At 48.2% G+C, this 18,209-nt stretch overlaps 1 protein-coding gene across 1 annotated transcript in view; it reads left to right on the forward strand.

Moving 5' to 3' along the window:
* DICER1 (dicer 1, ribonuclease III) overlaps window positions 1-18,209 on the forward strand; it is a 42,964-nt gene that overhangs the window by 15,464 nt on the left and 9,291 nt on the right. Inside the window, exons 9-23 of the mRNA XM_040412871.1 lie at window positions 606-1,081; window positions 3,114-3,246; window positions 4,709-4,951; window positions 6,941-7,095; window positions 8,289-8,421; window positions 8,584-8,659; window positions 9,967-10,106; window positions 10,289-10,468; window positions 10,926-11,139; window positions 12,089-12,242; window positions 13,187-13,369; window positions 13,963-14,068; window positions 14,157-14,332; window positions 15,567-16,260; window positions 17,623-17,778. Coding sequence (XP_040268805.1) covers window positions 606-1,081; window positions 3,114-3,246; window positions 4,709-4,951; window positions 6,941-7,095; window positions 8,289-8,421; window positions 8,584-8,659; window positions 9,967-10,106; window positions 10,289-10,468; window positions 10,926-11,139; window positions 12,089-12,242; window positions 13,187-13,369; window positions 13,963-14,068; window positions 14,157-14,332; window positions 15,567-16,260; window positions 17,623-17,778 — 3,219 coding nt within the window. The remainder of the gene's footprint in view (window positions 1-605; window positions 1,082-3,113; window positions 3,247-4,708; window positions 4,952-6,940; window positions 7,096-8,288; window positions 8,422-8,583; window positions 8,660-9,966; window positions 10,107-10,288; window positions 10,469-10,925; window positions 11,140-12,088; window positions 12,243-13,186; window positions 13,370-13,962; window positions 14,069-14,156; window positions 14,333-15,566; window positions 16,261-17,622; window positions 17,779-18,209) is intronic.

The raw sequence follows: 18,209 nt of genomic DNA on the forward strand, positions 1-18,209 counted from the left end.
ACGGGGGCGTTGCCGTTACACCTAGAGGCTCTGCTCTCCCTGCAACTGCCGTGCCCTCTGCACTGTAATTGACAGGGCCAGGCAGTATAAACGTGATCACACTTGGCCATGTCAATCAAAGTGCAGAGGGCGCGATGGTTGCAGAGAGAGCAGAGACTCTAGGTGTAATGGTAACGCCCCGGTTGCTCCTAGAGTCTCATTTGAATATGTTAAAATATCATTTTTCTCAGCAATGCGGGCAACCAGAGCTGCCAAGTGCACATGTAACAGGTCAGCCAGTGTCATAGGTACAAAACTGCTGACAGATGCCCTTTAAGGTCCTAAGCAACATGCTGTCTCCCACTAGACAGAAGCTTGCATCGGGAAGGGGGGGGTGTTGTGGCGTCTGTGCAGGTACCAACCCTCCGGCTATTGTCTGTGTTACACTTCAGTTGCATTAGAATAGATATTAGCCAGTGGGGCTTTCATTATAGCAGCTGACGGGGGGTCCCAGCTTATGGACGGTCACCAGTGCAGATGTGCAACATGTCACATACGATGCCCTAATTCTGTTCTACCCATTGGGTGCCCCACATTTGGGGACTGGTTTCCATCTCTTCCCCTAGATTCTCTCGGACTGCCGGGCGGTTCTGCTCGTCCTGGGTCCGTGGTGTGCTGATAAAGTTGCCGGGATGATGGTGAGGGAACTGCAGAAATATATTAAACACGAGCAAGAAGAGCTGCACCGGAAATTCCTGCTGTTCACAGACACCATCCTGCGGAAGATCCACGCCCTGTGCGAGGAGCACTTTTCTCCCGCCTCCCTCGACTTGAAATTCGTTACCCCCAAAGTCATCAAGCTTCTGGAGATCCTGCGCAAGTACAAGCCCTATGAGCGGCAGCAGTTCGAGAGTGTGGAATGGTACAACAACCGCAATCAGGACAACTACGTGTCGTGGAGCGACTCCGAGGACGACGACGATGAGGACGAGGAGATAGAGGAGAAAGAGAAGACTGAGACCAGCTTCCCCTCACCATTTACCAACATCTTGTGCGGGATCATCTTTGTGGAGAGACGATACACGGCAGTCGTTTTAAATAGGTAAAATTCAGTTCTAAGATATGTTCACATAGATGTTATGCAGTGATACCCCTACATCTGACCATGAAGAGACTGGTATCTGGCATTCTTTAGCAGTTTCTTCCTTGGCAGGCTGCATCTCTGATTTTCAGTTGTGTCTGAGATGATGGGTGCAGACGAGCTTCTTCCTATAACTCACTCAGAAGCAGCATATAGGACACTAGATCGAGACAGTGGCGTATCTAGAGTTCTATGGGCCCCAGGGCAAACTATAAATTGGGGGCCCCCCACCCCCATTAATCCGTAACCCCATTACCCCGCCTCTTGCTCTGTATATATTTCACTTGGCCCCCACCCAGACTGTATATATTTCACTTGGCCCCCACCCAGACTGTATATATTTCCCTTGGCCCCCACCCAGACTGTATATATTTCCCTTGGCCCCCAACCAGACTGTATATATTTCCCTTGGCCCCCAACCAGACTCTATATATTTCACTTGGCCCCCAACCACACTCTATATATTTCACTTGGCCCCCAACCAGACTGTATATATTTCATTTTGACCCCTGTACATAATTGAATGATTGGCTGCCCCTGCCCCCCTCTCACTCTGTATGGATTTTATTTATTTGTGGCCCCCTCTTATTGGCCTTTCTAAATTCAGTTCATAGGGCCACTACCAGGTGCCCCCGCCAGACTGCCACCCTCTCTGTATAGATTTTCTTTTCTTTTTGTGCTGGGTCGGTGCCGGGTGCCCCCAGTATGGCGCACAGCGTGTGCATGCCTAAAACAAAAATAAATACTTACCTCTGCTCTGTTCCGCGTTCGGTCGTCTCGACTCACTCTCGGCATCATCACATCTTCCTGCGGGACCCGTGACCTCTAGCGCCGGGTGTCGCCGACATTGAGCAGAAAAGGTGTATGCATGGGGATGTACGCAGCGCAGCCGCACTAGGTCACTTACTAGACTCGGCTGGCTAAAAGCACTTGCGCCAAGCCCCCCCCCCCCCCTCCCCCTCAGCGACCGAGATCGTTACGCCCCTGGATAGAGAGAAGTACTGAGCAGTATAGATGTGAATAAAGCACTGATAGTGAGATACAGTATACCAGTATTAGCTGCAGAGTCCTGTCTGTCTCTCTGCTGGTCATTGCTCTTCCCCTCTCCATAGACTTCTGTAGTCTGATCCTTCAGTGAGCAGGCAGCCTTTCTTGGTCTCACGAGATGCATGTGCGGCCACCCTCCATTCATTTCTATGGGAGTGCTGAAAATAGCAGAGTGCTGGCTCAGCTATTTCCATCAGCCACATAGAAGTGAATGGAGGGGTGGCCTCACTTGCACGGTGCGCTTCTGATTAATTTCAATGGGACTGGTGGAAATAGCAGAGTGTGCCGCTCTGAATTGTTGTCACTCCTATAGAAGTTAATGGAGGACAGCAGTGCACCCTTCTTCACTTTGCGGGGCCGGTTCTAAATAAAGGTGCAGGTCCCAGAAGTGGGACCCACACCCACCAGACATTGGGGGTATATCCTAGCGATATGCCCCCAATGTCTGATGAGACACAACCTCTGAGGGTGCGATCTGATAAATGGAGAACACTCTGAACAACCACCCTGTAATTTAAAGCTTGTTCCTCCTCCCCCTGATCTTATTAGCAGCCAACCTCTCTAACTTAGGACCTATCCCTGTCCCGTCCCTCCCCCCCTCCCCTAACTTGGGGCCAATCTCCCCTCTAATTTTTATCCTATCCCCCCACATCGCCGCCCTCTAACTTGGGCCCCCCCCCCCCCCCCCCCAACCTCTAACTTGGGGGCCCCCCCTCTAACTTGTAATTTAAGGGAGAATACTTTTCAGGGTTGTGTAATCCCTGTAGAGAAAGAAACGGCATGCAGTATTTTTAGTGCAGTATCTCGGTCGCCTGGCATCGCACGTACCCCATGCGTTACCGTCGTTTAATGAATTTTCCTGCAGTCTGTCTGGTTGAGGCGCTCTGTTACTTGTGTCCCAGCTGTAACATGCTATATAACCGCTGCTTGCTGCCTCACATTGCAGGTTGATTAAGGAGGCCGGGAAGCAGGACCCCGAGCTGGCTTACATTAGCAGCAACTTCATAACTGGACACGGCATCGGAAAGAACCAGCCCCGAAACAAGCAGATGGAAGTGGAGTTCAGAAAACAGGAGGAGGTAACTGGCAGCCCCCCTCCCCTGCTCACATTGGGAGAAGAGCACTTTTCCTTTTTGGCACAACCTCTGTCCTGAATTTTACGTTGTGTCTGTTCCCCTCCGCGGCCTGGATTCCCTCCAGCCCCTAACTATAATTATGCGCCATTATAGACCCGGAGCTATCACTTGTAAGGCCATTACAGGTCGGGTCTGCTTTGCTTGCAGCTTATTGACCCTGACAGTTAAAATACCGCCATTAACTGCATGTAAGTGGATATATAGGAATGGTCCGAGATTGGAATGGACTTTCCTGAATCCTACACTGCCACAGCGAACATGTCCTGGGTGCGGTTGGAAAACCTTGACATCATCTGAAGGGGCAGGAAAGTAGTAAAGGGAAATACTTCTCATAGCGTCAAACAAAGGAAAATATTCCCATAGTTTTCTAGGTCGTTAGATCCTTCATTGTACTACCAGAGGATGACTGTTTGTTACAGTACATCTATTAGGGGTTGAAAACTGCGTCAGCATGCGGTTTTACTGCAGATTGGCGCGGTTATCAAATTGAATAATTGATGCGCGGTTTTGCAAGTAAGAAATCTCACCCAAGCGCTGCAGGAAAAAAAATTCCTTTTGTGAAACTGACGTACAGATGCGGAAAGCACACAGATCATCAATGTGTGAAACGCATCCGGATTTTGCGGTTCTGTGATTTGCAGACCGCAAAATGCATACGAGTGTGAATGAGGCCTAAGTCCTATAGAGAATCCTAGAGCATGCTGTGCTTTGGAGTACGCTGCAGCATTTTTGACTTGATGGCGCTTCTTTTACTGATACACTGTAACCATCCCTTCAGCTGCGTGAGCGGGACTACGTCGCAGGAGGGGTTTTCAGCCTCTGGATATAATTTTAGGGTACTTTCACACTTGCGGCAGAGGATTCTGGGCAGGCCGTTCCGTCGCTGGATCCGTCAAAACGCATGCAAACTGATGGCATTTGTCATACGGATCAGGATCCTGATCCGTATGACAAATGCATTGAAATGCCGGATCTGTCTCTCCGGTGTCAGCCAGATCCGTTTTGCCAGAACACTCTCTGGGCCAAATCCTGCATTAATGCATGTCAATGGGGAAAAAATGTGCAAGTGTTCCGGAATGTTGGACGGAGATGAGACGCAGGATGCTGCGGTATTATCTCCGTCCTGAAAAGTCGAAACGACTGAACTGATGCATCCTGAACGGATTGCTCTCCATTCAGAATGCATGGGGATAAAACTGATCAGTTATTTTCCGGTATTGAGCCCCTAGGATGGAACTCGGTGCCGGAAAAGAATAACGCTAGTGTGAACGTACCTTTAGACTGTCATTCACTGATCACAAGCGGAGATCTTGAAAACAGCGAGAAGTTGATGTTCAAAATTTGATGCTTTATTCGTTATACAACGTCGGAACTCTTTCGGTCGCTGACTATGCCTCCCCTTTAGGTTCTTCGGAAGTTCCGCGCTCATGAAACAAACCTGCTCATCGCCACCAGCATCGTGGAGGAGGGTGTGGACATCCCAAAATGCAACTTGGTGGTGCGCTTTGACCTGCCAACAGAGTACAGGTCTTACGTTCAATCCAAAGGTCGAGCCCGGGCCCCCATCTCAAACTACATCATGTTGGCAGACACGGACAGAATAAACGGATTCGAAGAGGATCTGAAAACCTATAAAGCCATTGAGAAGGTATGAGATGATATTAATACATTCAGAGGGAACTGTATAGTAATAATACATTGAGAGAATGCGATGCACATCAAGAAGGTACCATATTATAACGGTAATACATCAAGAAGGTGCAATATAATACATAGCGCTGGTGTGATGGAATAATAAAATACAGTCCTGATCAAAAGTTTAAGACCACTCGAAAAATGGCAAAAAATCCTATTTATCATGGCTGGATCTTAACAAGGTTCCAAGTAGAGCTTCAACATGCAACAAGAAGAAATGGGAGGGAGACAGAACATTTTTTGAGCATTCAATTTAATGAAAACAACGAATAAACTGAAACAGGCTGTTTTTCAGCTGATCAAAAGTTTAGGTCCACACCTTCAAAAAAATACCTAAACCCCCCCCCCCCAAAACAGAAATCCAACTTCCAGACATGAACTCAGTAATGAGTAGCTCCGCCGTTATTGTTTCGGCATGCTTGATGCAAGCGTTTCCATGAGGTGAGTGGGAACATTTCTCCAAGTGGTGAAGACGGCCGCACGAAGGCCATCTACTGTCTGGAACTGTTGTCCATTTTTGCCACTCATCCCCAAAGGTTCTCAATTGGATTTAGATCAGGGGAACACGCAGGATGGGACAAAAGAGTGATGTTATTCTCCTGGAAGAAGTCCCTTGTCCTGCGGGCATTGTGTACTGTAGTGTTGTCCTGTTGAAAAACCCAGTCGTTACCACACAGACGAGGGCCCTCAGTCATGAGGAATGCCCTCTGCAACATCTGGACATAGCCAGTGGCCGTTTGACGCCCCTGCACTTCCTGAAGCTCCATTGTTCCACCTGAAGGAAAAAGCACCCCAGACCATTATGGTCCCCCTCCACTATGGCGCGTAGAAAACATCTCAGGTGGGATCTGCTTGTCATGCCAGTAACGATGGAAACCATCAGGACCATCAAGGTTACATTTTTTTCTCATCAGAGAATAAAACTTTCTTCCACCTTTGAATGTCCCATGTTTGGTGCTCTCTTGCAAAGTCCAAACGAGCAGTTCTGTGGCGTTCAAGGAGACGAGGTCTTTGAAGACGTTTTTTGTTTTTGAAGCCCTTCAGTCTCAGATGCCGTCTAATGGTTATGGGGCTGCAGTCAGCACCTGTAAGGGCCTTAATTTGGGCCTAGGATCGTCCAGTGTCTTGACTGACGGACAGCCAATTGGATCCTCCGGCTCAGTGCTGAGGACATTTTTTGGGGTCTTCCACTTGGCTTTTTTGTTCCATAACCCTCAGGATCATTTAAGAAATTCCAAATGACTGTCTTCCTGCGTCCCACCTCAGCAGCGATGGCGCGCTGTGAGAGACCCTGCTTATGCAGTTCAACAACCCGACCATGTTCAAAAAGGGAGAGTTTTTTTGCCTTTATCATCACAACGTGTGACTACCTGACAGAGAATGACAATGAATCCACATCTTTGCACAGATTTGGCCTTTTAAAGGCATGTGGTCCTAAAATTTAGATCAGCTGAAAAATAGCCTGTTTCAGTTTAATCGTTATTTTCAATTAATTGAATGCTCAAAAAATGTTCTGTCTCACTCCCATTTCTTCTTGTTGCATGTTGAAGCTCTACTTGGAACCTTGTTAAGATCCAACAATGTAAAATATGATTTTTTTGCCATTTTTCAAGTGGTCTTAAACTTTTGATCAGCACTGTAATACATCAAGGGGGTGCAAGCAAGAAAGAGTGATATAAAAGTAGTGCATCGACAAGGTGCGACATATACTAATAATGCATAGAGAAGGTGTGATATAATACACAGGGATGGTACTATATAGTAGTAATTCATGAGGAGGTACAATATAGCAGTAATACATTGAGAAGATGTAATGCATCAAAAAGGTACCATATAATAATACATAGAGAAGGTGTGATCTAATAGCACATTGGTATAGTAGTAATACAAGTATACAGACTGATGGAGTGGCTCAGGGGTTTCACATTCGCTTCCTTTGCAGATCTTGCGGAATAAATGCTCCAAGTCCATGGATTGTGGGGACACTGAGTCTGACTCCATTGTGGATGATGACGGCATCTTTCCTCCATATGTGTTGCGGCAAGATGACGGCAGCCCGAGGGTCACCTTAAACAACGCCATTGGTCACATTAATCGGTAAGCGCAAAGCTGCCTGCAGTCAGAATTATTTTTGGATCCATCAAGCCCTTTCTTTGGCATATTGTAAAGATTTTTATTCACTTTTACTTTTGATCTATACACTGTTGCTTAAATGTGGTCCCCAGTAAATTCCCACTCGATTTACCCCATCTGGTAGCTGTAAATATAGTCCTCAGTAAGTTTACAGTTAGCCTCCTCCCCCCTCTGGTAGCTGTAAATATAGTCCTCAGTCAGCCTCCTCCCCCCTCTGGTACCTGTAAATATAGTCCTCAGTCAGCCTCCTCCCCCCTCTGGTAGCTGTAAATATAGTCCTCAGTCAGCCTCCTCCCCCCTCTGGTAGCTGTAAATATAGTCCTCAGTCAGCCTCCTCCCCCCTCTGGTAGCTGTAAATATAGTCCTCAGTCAGCCTCCTCCCCCCTCTGGTAGCTGTAAATATAGTCCTCAGTCAGCCTCCTCCCCCCTCTGGTAGCTGTAAATATAGTCCTCAGTCAGCCTCCTCCCCCCTCTGGTAGCTGTAAATATAGTCCTCAGTCAGCCTCCTCCCCCCTCTGGTAGCTGCAAATATAGTCCTCAGTCAGCCTCCTCCCCCCTCTGGTAGCTGCAAATGTAGTCCTCAGTCAGCCTCCTCCCCCCTCTGGTAGCTGTAAATATAGTCCTCAGTCAGCCTCCTCCCCCATCTGGTAGCTGCAAATATAGTTCCTAGTAAGGTTCTCTGTATCATGGAGTCTTGAGCAGTGAAAAGAAATCTTGCTCACAAGTCAGTCCTCAGCTTTGCTGTGTATTGCTGTACGGCTGTGGTGTTTCTGCTCCTTCCTTGACGAGCAGGAGCGAAAGCTTTTTCTATTGACTGCCCTAAAGTGAACACAGGATCACTGTGTAAAGGCCTTGGCTGTGGGGAGAGTGTCTGAGCATGCGTGTCCACTAGTACTTTGCTCCAGTAGGTGGACCTGCACTTTTCGAAACCCTTTGAACACCAGGTGGCATCATACTATGCCAGTAAGTTAACCCCAGGTGGCGCCATACTATGCAATTAAGTGATCGTCCAGTGGCGCCATACTATGCAAGTAAATGTCAGAACTCTTCACTGGATCATTTATTTTCAGTAAATGGGCTACATTGTATATTTTTATTATCTGTACCATAAACTCTATTTACTGGTGACGGTGGTGCTTTCCTCCCTCTGTACACAGGTATTGTGCCCGGCTGCCCAGTGACCCGTTCACTCACCTCGCTCCAAAATGTAAATCCAGAGAGGTGTCCAGTGGTCTTTACCAGTCTACCCTCTACCTGCCAATCAACTCCCCGCTCAGAGCGCCCATTGTTGTAAGTACCTGGTAAGAATTTAGTGGCGAGGTTCCTCAGTATTGAGGCGATCCCTCGTCCTTGTCCATCAGATTTGAAGCTGCACCTTACATCTTATTACTGATTTTGTTATTTAGACATCTAATTCGTCTTTATACCCACTGCGCTCGTTTAATTTTCCAGGGCCCATCCATGAGCTGTGCCAGGCTCTCTGAACGAGCGGTGGCTCTCATATGCTGCAAGATGCTGCACCAGATCGGTAAGTCTCCCAGTTTTGGCTTTACTGTATGTTATAATAATTCGTTATCTTGTGTTTTCCTCGGAGCTTCCCTTTCTCCTGTGCTGTTTCTTGTGCCCGGACACTCTTACGTCTTCTTCAGGCCACTCTTCTCTGCACCGTCTAATGCCTGATCAATCCCCTTTCTGACTTGCACTGCACAGGCGCTTTACTCAATAACATTGGTGCTATGCGTCAAGTATGTGTTCCGGCTTAAAGGGGTTCTCTGGGTGTTTAATATTGATGAACTGTCCTCAGGAGAGCTCATCAATGCCTAATCGGTAGGGGTTCGACACTCTGCACCCCCGGTGATCAGCTGTTTGAACTGGTACTCGGGTGATCGCCGCGGCCTACTCAACACTTGCCCAGCACAGAACCATCCTTTGATTAGGACTGAGCTGCACTTAGGCCATGCGACCAATGGACATGACATCACAGGCCTAGGAGAGGCTGCGGTTTTATAGAGTGCTGTGGTCTCTTCAAACAGCTGATCATTGGGGCTGTCGGCTTTCAGCCCCCTCCTCCAATCAGATATTAATGATATACTCTGAGCAAAAAGTCATCAGTATTTAACACCTGGAAAACCCCTTTTAAACAGATTTTTGCAACAGCTCACATGCGGCCTGTAGTTTTTGCGCATAAGTTAAAGGGCATCTGTCAGCAGTTTTGTCCCTGGAGGTATCTGTGTTGCTCCCATGTTCCTATGTGTCCGCATTGCTGAGAAAAACTGATGTTTTATTATATGCAAATAAGCCTCTAGGAGCAACAGGGGCGTTACCATTACACCTAGAGGCTCTGCTCTCTCTGCAACTGCCGCGCCCTCTGCACTTTGATTGCCAGGGTCAGGTGTGATCACATTTACACTGCCTGGCTCTGTCAGTGCACAGGGCTCGGCAATTGCTGAGAGAGCAGATCCTCTAGGTGTAACGCACCCGTTGCTCCTAGATGTACATTTGCATCTATTAAAATATAAGCAATGCGGCAACATATGAATATTGGGCCTACACAGATGCCTTCAGCTGCCAATCGCACCTGTAACAGGTCAGCCGGTGTCAAAGGTACAAAACTGCTGACAGACTCCTTTTAATGTGGACAGAGACTTGAATCCACAGAGTGTTCCCCTGGTGGGAGCAGGGGGTAATGGTTGTGTAGGCTATCCTCACGTGTAATCGGTGATCGACATTTCTTTTTGGGATATTTAGCAGATTCTCTCTTAGATTTGCATGTAGGCTTCTGACAGTTCTCTATTGTGGAAGTAAACCTTGTAAATCCTCCTCTGTGCCCCGCAGGTGAACTGGATGACCATTTAATGCCAGTTGGCAAGGAAACTGTTAAGTACGAGGAGGAGCTCGACCTACATGATGAGGAAGAGACCAGCGTCCCTGGCCGCCCAGGCTCGACCAAGAGAAGGCAGTGCTACCCTAAAGCGGTACGTCCCCTCCCTAGTCCAAATTCACCCTTCGATATTAGCGGAGTTCCCTGGAATGAACAGATAATTGTCTCCCTGTGCTCGCTCTGGGGTCTTTATGATGGGGCAGCGATAACGGGGTGGGTCTGTGTTCTATATAGGGCCTGGTGTACACAAAATAAACACCCGATCTCTTCTTTCAGATCCCAGAGTGCCTGCGGAACAGCTATCCGAAGCCCGGGCAGCCATGCTACCTGTATGTGATAGGAATGGTATTGACAACCCCTCTACCAGATGAACTGAACTTCAGGAGGCGGAAGCTCTACCCTCCCGAAGACACAGCCCGATGCTTCGGCATCCTGACTGCCAAACCCATACCTCAGGTATCATCACTTTCTGCCCCCATTAAATAAACTGCTGTTTTAAAGGGGTTCTTCTTCACGTTGGAAGGGTCCCTTGACGATGAGCAGGTCTCAAAGTTTCCCCTGCTTGAGACCCCCAGTGATCCGCAATAACCCATCGGGAAGCCTGACTGTAAATGTTCAGGAGAAATGAAGTATTCCATAGTGCCCATTGACATCCATGTCCTCCAGAGCGAGAGATGCTGTTTGTAGCTATTCTCAATGGGAATCCCCCCTCTATAAGCTCAGAATAAAGATGGGTTTTCTGGCGTTGACAACCCCTTTAAGTACCATATCTCTTTGAGGGGGGTCGAGCACAATACAGTAATCTGATGCCGGAAGAAGCGACCATCCCCTTGCAGTGTAGGAGCTCAGAGAGGCGGTTAGGGCCACGTCTGCTGATTTGTCTATAGACACTAAATGTAGTTGTCTCTTGCAGATCCCACACTTCCCGGTCTACACCCGTTCTGGAGAAGTGACCATATTGATTGAGCTGAAGAAGTCGGGATTTACCTTGACTTTACAGCAACTTGAGCTCATCACCCGGCTGCACCAGTACATATTCTCGCACATCCTTCGTCTTGAGAAACCTGCACTAGAATTCAAGCCCACAGCAGCCGATGCGGCTTACTGTGTTCTACCTCTCAATGTTGGTAAGGCACCGCCGCGGATACATGCCGCCATCGGAGTACTGTGCGGGTGTATAAATGGAGCAGCAGGTCTCTCGTGCACGCAGTTGCTCCATTAATTCTATGTGGGACTGTTGGCGGTAGCGGAGTACATCACACGACCGTTTCCAACCGTCCCATACAGAAGGAAAGGAGCGACTGCGGGCATGGGCGGCCTTCCACTCTATTCATCCCGGGGCACGTGATTGCTGCATGTCCAAAGCTGTCAGACCCCCAACTGGCCAGGCATTTATCCCTTATCGCTGACAGCCTCTTATGATTTTTGGTGTAGTGTTGTCACGTCCGCCTTGTAATCAAATGTAATGGAAATGTGTGTGAACTGAAGGGGCACTTTTGTCATTAGGATCTCTCACTAGTGTAACATGAGCCTAGTCAGCAGGATTAACCCTGTTAAACCAGGCATACTGTCTGGCAGGGTTGAAGCTGCTGATTAAAATGACACCTGTATTATTTATGCAAATGAGTTCTTCAGTGCAATGGGAAGCTGAGGTGCACCAAGCGTCCAGGCCTCAGTGCACTGAAGCTCTTATTTGCATAAAGAAAAGAAAAAATCTTATTCTCATTGGAAAACCACAACCGATTTTCACAAGACAGATGTCATGTTAACCAGCAGGATCATCCCTATCCGATAGGATGTCTGTTTCATCCTGTAGGTGCTTTTTAAATGTCTTTGCTGGGACTAGAATATTGATGGCTTATTCTTAGTCTAGGTCCTAAGTATCGGATTGGTGGGATTGCTAGCCAGACCCCCGTCGATCCAATATTCGTCGCCTGTTCCTAGAATGAGCCATCAATATTCTAGTCTTGGATAAGTGTGTTTCCCATTGTACACTACAGGGACTTCTGTATGTTTTGGTGGTTGACCCTTAAAATCCCATGTAACACGACTTTGTGACTTGTGTTCTCTCCTAAGTTAATGACTGCGGCACTTTGGACATAGATTTTACGTTTGTGGAAGATATTGAGAAATCAGAAGCTCGTACTGGCATTCCTAGTACTCAGTACTCAGCTGAGAAACCTTTTGTATTCAAGCTGGAAGACTACCAGGATGCAGTGATCATTCCAAGGTAGGTCCTGTGGGGTGAAGGCCTTGCAAGTCAGTAAAGGACGCCGATGTGTCTCGCAGATATTAACATGATTTGCCCTGAAGACCAGACCTGCCGTGTGTCATCATGTCTGAGCCTGGTGCAGGGTCCTCTGGCTTTAACCTGTCCATCAGTGGGTGCATGCAGCAGGTGACCACGTAAGATCTCCACGGACGCCTCCTGTCCCTTGTTGATGAGGTATAGCTGTTAACCATACGTCATTCATTTCCGTTCCTGTAGAGCAGTGGTCTCCAGCTGCGGTGAAACTACAACTCTCAACATGCCGGAGACCTCCACTGCTTGGTGTCGGCGATTTTATGGTATGGCCACGCGTAGCTGGTCTGCTGTGGTCTCCATATCAGTGCTGTTTTTTTGCAACTGCCTCACAACCGTCATTGCGTCAAGTTTTCCAACGCTTTCTAAAATCTCATCCACTTTGCTTGTACTTTAAATGTTACGGATTTACCACCCGAAATTCCACTGTGGCCGTGCCCTTATGCTGACCTGCCTTTCCACCATGGGAGGATGGGTTGAGGGCAACAGATGTTTGAGTTGTACAATTGAACTCCAATTTCTGAAACCCTTCCTCATCTCTTACAGCCCGGTTCAGGTGACTCAAATTGTAAAAATGTGAATTTCTCGTTAATGGCATTGGGGGCCGCAGCTTATTGGATGCCCCCTTTCTTTTTTTTTTTTTTTACTGCAGTTGGATGTTTTGCCCAGCGCTTCGTAGCTATGGAACACAATCACATCTGTGGTGACATCACCACGATGGCCACTGGATGACATCATTGCACTGTGGCGACCCGTCATGTGTGAAATGGCGCAAAGTGGAATTTTAGCTGATGGGGAAACCCCCTTTAGAATAAGATTCTGCACCTGAGAATGCATGTTAACAAAAATGTATCTTCATTTTATCCCGCCAGATATCGCAATTTTGACCAGCCTCATCGATTTTACGTTGCTGATGTATACACTGACCTGACCCCGCTCAGTAAATTCCCTTCCCCAGAATATGAAACGTTCGCTGAATATTATAAAACGAAGTACAACCTCGACTTGACTAACCTCAACCAGCCACTGTTGGATGTCGACCACACCTCGTCACGGTACGCAAAACCGCCACGCTCTGTGGCGCATCGCAGCGCACTCTGTAGCCGTCTATTAGCACAGCTTGCCTGTTTGTCTCTGCTTGCTGTCTGTGACTAGAAGCATTCTTGGTTACATTCAAAAGCTGCTCCTGACTGTCTTACTTTAACAGTTTCTTACAATGTACCATAGATGTGTAGTTCCATCCTATAGGATATGTTGTCACTGTATGATTGAGGGTCTTACTTCAGTGTCCGCAGCACTGGTATAGCGTGGCATCCGCTTCTATGTTTTCTCTATACAATAGGGCCACTGCCACACTGTTGCGCAGGGGAACTGCAGCTGGCACCATTCCCTTGCATAGGGCTGCACTGTAGTACCCTGCATGGCAGAGAGACCCTGTGCTTTATTCTCAGGCTCATGGATGTCCCAGAGATCCCCCACCTATCATGGCCATATGCTATCGCTGTTCCAAACCCTCATCTGTGGTTAGAGGGGCTCGTTATAATTATTGGTGTTCATAAGTGTTTCCATTCACTGACAGCAATCGGAGACATTAAAACGGTATTAAAGTTGTATTTCACAAAATAATCTATTAATTTACCCCTATAAGGCTTAACCTGCTGACTCCACGGCACCTGAACCAGAAGGGGAAAGCTCTTCCTTTAAGCAGCGCAGAGAAACGAAAAGCCAAGTGGGAAAGTTTACAGAACAAGCAGGTAACTTTCCAAAGTGTTGTGCGTGCGTCACCGCAGACGGGGTGATCGTTCCCGGCCGTAAACGCGTCTGCTTTCTTCTATATGACAGATTCTGGTTCCAGAACTTTGTGCGATCCATCCCATCCCTGCGTCCTTGTGGAGGAAGGCGGTGTGCCTGCCAAGCATTCTGTATCGCCTGCATTGTCTCCTGACAGCCGAGGAGCTGAGAGCCCAGACAGCAATCGATGCAGGCGTTGGAGTGAAATCCCTTCCTGAGGATTTCCGGTGAGAGACGCTCAGATGTCTGTACACATTGTTATACACAACCCACTCCTCCTAGGTGAGGACTTCCAGCAATTTCTTAAAGGGGGTTCTGCAGAGAAACACAAGGTGATTGGTGGTGGTGCTGGGGATCAGTGCCTCAGCCCCTTCAGGCAGGTTGTCCTTGGGATAGGCGCCTCAGCCCCTTCAGGCAGGTTGTCCTTAGGATAGGCTATTAATATCAGATTGGTGGGAGTCCGACTGCTGCCAACTTACCAATCAGGTGATTTAATGTACTGCACCGTCTTTATTGCCGCCCAGGCACAGCACTGTCCTTTTGTTAGAGGCTCACTTTACATGGGTTATCCAGAAATTTGATATTGGTGGCCTATCCTCAGGATAACTTATCCATATCAAATCAGCGGGACCCCTTCTATCAGCTGCTTTCCTCACTAGAGCAGGCATGGCCAACCTGCAGCTCTCCAGCTGTTGTAAAACTACAACTCCCACCATGCCCTGCTGTAGGATAATAGATGTAGGCAGTCTGGGCATGCTGGGAATTGTAGTTTTGCAACAGCTGGAGAGCCTCAGGTTGGCCATCCCTGCTCTAGAGCTTCTGTGAGTGCCACGGTCTCTTCACAGCTTACCAAGCACAGCGCCGTCTCTTGTATAGTGCATGTGCTTGGTGTATTGTAGCTCGGCCCCATTCACTTGAATTTGACTAAGCTGGGCCTATGACATGCGATTGTTGTACGGTGACGCCACTGGCCTAAGCGCTCCTCTTAGCACAGCTGATCGGTGGGGGTGCCGGAAATCGGACCCCCGCCAATCTGATATTGATGACCTATCGTGAGGATAGGTCATCAATATCAAATTCCTGGATACCCCTTTTAATGGGGCTGAATTGTAATTCCCTGGCTCGGCCGCCATTTAAGTATGGTGCTGTGCCAAGTATACACTGAAGGGGACATGGCTCTCGCTCCTTTCATTCGGCTGATCGGGGGTGCTGAGTCAGATCCCAGCAATCTGATAACGGAGTTTGTGGAGCTGAAAAGACCCTTTAAGAACTAAGCCTAGAGTTCTGCATTGGAGAAAGATTTGTGCCACTACTGAATCTGGTTTACAAAATTGCCTACACTGATACATTGTAACAAACTGTTGCTGTGCAAGACCTTGAATAGGTCTCTAAGCAGAAAGTATACCTAACAGACAAACTCTTTCGTTCTTGCTTTTCTGTTTTTCTCCTACCGTTCTGTAGATATCCCAACTTAGATTTTGGGTGGAAAAGGTCTATCGATAGTAAAACCTTCATCTCGAGCCTCAACCCCTCGGCATCCGACCCGGATTGTAAACTGGGTGCAGCTGCAATGCCTGACCATGGTGCCAAACCGGGGGCACCCGCGGAAAATCAGGACCAAATGTCTGTGAACTGCACAGCGCCATGTCCGCATTCTCCTAGTGTCCCCCAGGCGGCTCGCGCGTCAGACGATGGCAAAGTGTTCGATGGCGTCTGCCATAACGGTCTTACTAATGGCGACGTTTGCCCCGAGAGTCAGTCGACTTGCTGCAAGCAACTACCTGTTCAATCCTCTACCTCATTACCCCTAGAGAATATACCTAACGAGAACCAGCCCACCGCCAACAGTGAATGTACTGTGAGTGACAGTAACGCTACCAAACCTACCTCAGGTGGGAGCCCCGGCCCCGCGGCCAGCGCAGTAGGTGAAAAGTGCGAACACGGGACTCCCAACGGGTACTCCTCAAAGACTCTCGGGCCAAACCCTGGTCTTATCCTGCAGGCTTTGACCTTGTCCAATGCTAGCGATGGATTTAATCTGGAGCGGCTTGAAATGTTGGGGGACTCCTTTCTGAAACACGCCATCACCACCTACCTATTCTGCACTTACCCCGATGCTCACGAGGGTCGTCTGTCTTATATGAGAAGCAAGAAGGTAAGTGTTCATTTCTTAAATGGCTCGTTTGCTCCAATGCACCTGAAATAATAAAAAATAAAAAACAAAAAACAAAGCAACTCCCGTTTTGTGTTTTTAACCCCAATACAGACCTATGGGTCTCTATGGTGAAAGGGTGATCCTGCAGTCATGTCACTCTTGCTCTTCCGCTTTATTCTGTGGCTAATCTGCGAGCGGATGCCCAAAGTGGTTTCCGCAAGAGATCATGCCAAGAAAGGGCATATCCTTTCTTTGCGTGATCAGGAAGTTTGCTCCGGTGCTGTGGCTGTGTCGGCTGTCGCATAAATCTGAGACGCCGCTGCAGTGGCTGGGATCGGAGCGAACTCCACTCCAGATCGTTTAACCCCTTTGTTGTCGTGGGCAGCGACCATGGCATTGAAGGAGTCCAGCAGAGACGGGCAGCTCCTTCTGTTAACCCATTGGTGTCCCTGCAAGGTGCCAGTGGGTTGTATTGGCAACCGGAGTATCATGAAGGCAGCGCCAAATAGAGTGCCCGTCAGTAAAGCACTGACGGGCAATAATAAACTGCAAGACAGGAGTATTGCAGTGTATTACCAAAGTGTTTAGATGTCAGTGAAGTCATGCCCTTCCCTCCGTTCCAGAGTAATTGGTACCGTTTGTTTCGGCTCCTGATAGGCCGTGAACTGTTAAAGGGGTTTTCCCATCACAGACAATAGGGGCATATCACGAGAGCGGTGGCTGGAGGACCCTGGGATCCGGCCACCCAAGTGAATGGGAGTGCACCGCGCTTGCGTGGCCACCGCTCCCATTTATTTCTATTTTTGCCAACGGAAATAGCCGAGCCAGTGTTCGTCTATTTTCAGCGGCCCCATAGAAATTAATGAAGGGCGGCTGCGCATACGCAGTGCACCCCCCACCATGTTTCCCCGCTCCGTTCTCAGTGTAGGTGCGGGTCCCAGAGATGGCACCCGCACCTATCAGACAATGGGGACATATCCTAGCGATATGCCCACATTGTCTGTGATGGGAAGACCACTTTAAGGGGGTGGCCACCAGTCCTGATTTTCGTTGGCGTGTGAACTAGAGCTGCGACACTGTTCGCACTGATGCGACCGTGTCGGAACGCTCTGGTTCACTCCGCTTTGAAAATCTGTGCTTCTGACTAGTATGCATCGGAATGGCATTGTGAGGGGAACGATGAGGTGAGTATCGCTTCTTTTATTGCACTGCACCACTTTGAATGTCCCTACTCGCTGCCAGCAAGCATAGATCTTGACACGGGATTGAAACAAAGTCTTTTAGGAAGTTAGCAAATCATTTAACTTGGCCTTTGGTGAAAATAATAATGTGTTAAGTCCATTTCTTGTCGCCCCTCCCCAGGTCAGTAACTGTAACCTGTACCGTCTCGGGAAGAAGAAAGGCTCGCCAAGCCGCATGGTCGTCTCCATATTCGATCCACCCGTGAACTGGCTCCCTCCTGGATATATTGTGAACCAGGATAAAAGTTGCTCTGAGAAGTGGGAAAGTAATGAAACTGTGAGTAAGAAGTGAAATATTGTAGGAATCACTAAAGCAGGCCGTGTGATATGAAATGTAACACGTGTGCGTCGCCCCCTTCCCTCCCCCCGGAGACCCCGCACACCTCGTACCGAGCAGGCCAGCCCAGCGCTTGCCCAATTTAATTACCTTTCGCTCTGTGGAGAAAATGTAGAAACTGCCGGGAAAGTCTCCAATCTGTGGAGTCTGCAGTCGTTCATGATGTCCCGGTGACTGTAAAGGAGGCAGGTTTTCAGGTTAGGCCAGATTCTTAAAGGGCATGTCCATTGTGAGTAAAAAACAATCTCTACTATTTCCTTGAGTCGCTTTCTTTTAGTTTTTTTTTATTGGAGAGGGAAAGTTTTGAATGAATCCTATTCCTTACTACCAGCTGCTTGGGCTGCAGTATACATAGTCTCAGTGTGTCTCTG

This window comes from Bufo bufo, chromosome 11 (genome assembly GCF_905171765.1).
Source record: "Bufo bufo chromosome 11, aBufBuf1.1, whole genome shotgun sequence".
Taxonomy (NCBI): domain Eukaryota; kingdom Metazoa; phylum Chordata; class Amphibia; order Anura; family Bufonidae; genus Bufo; species Bufo bufo.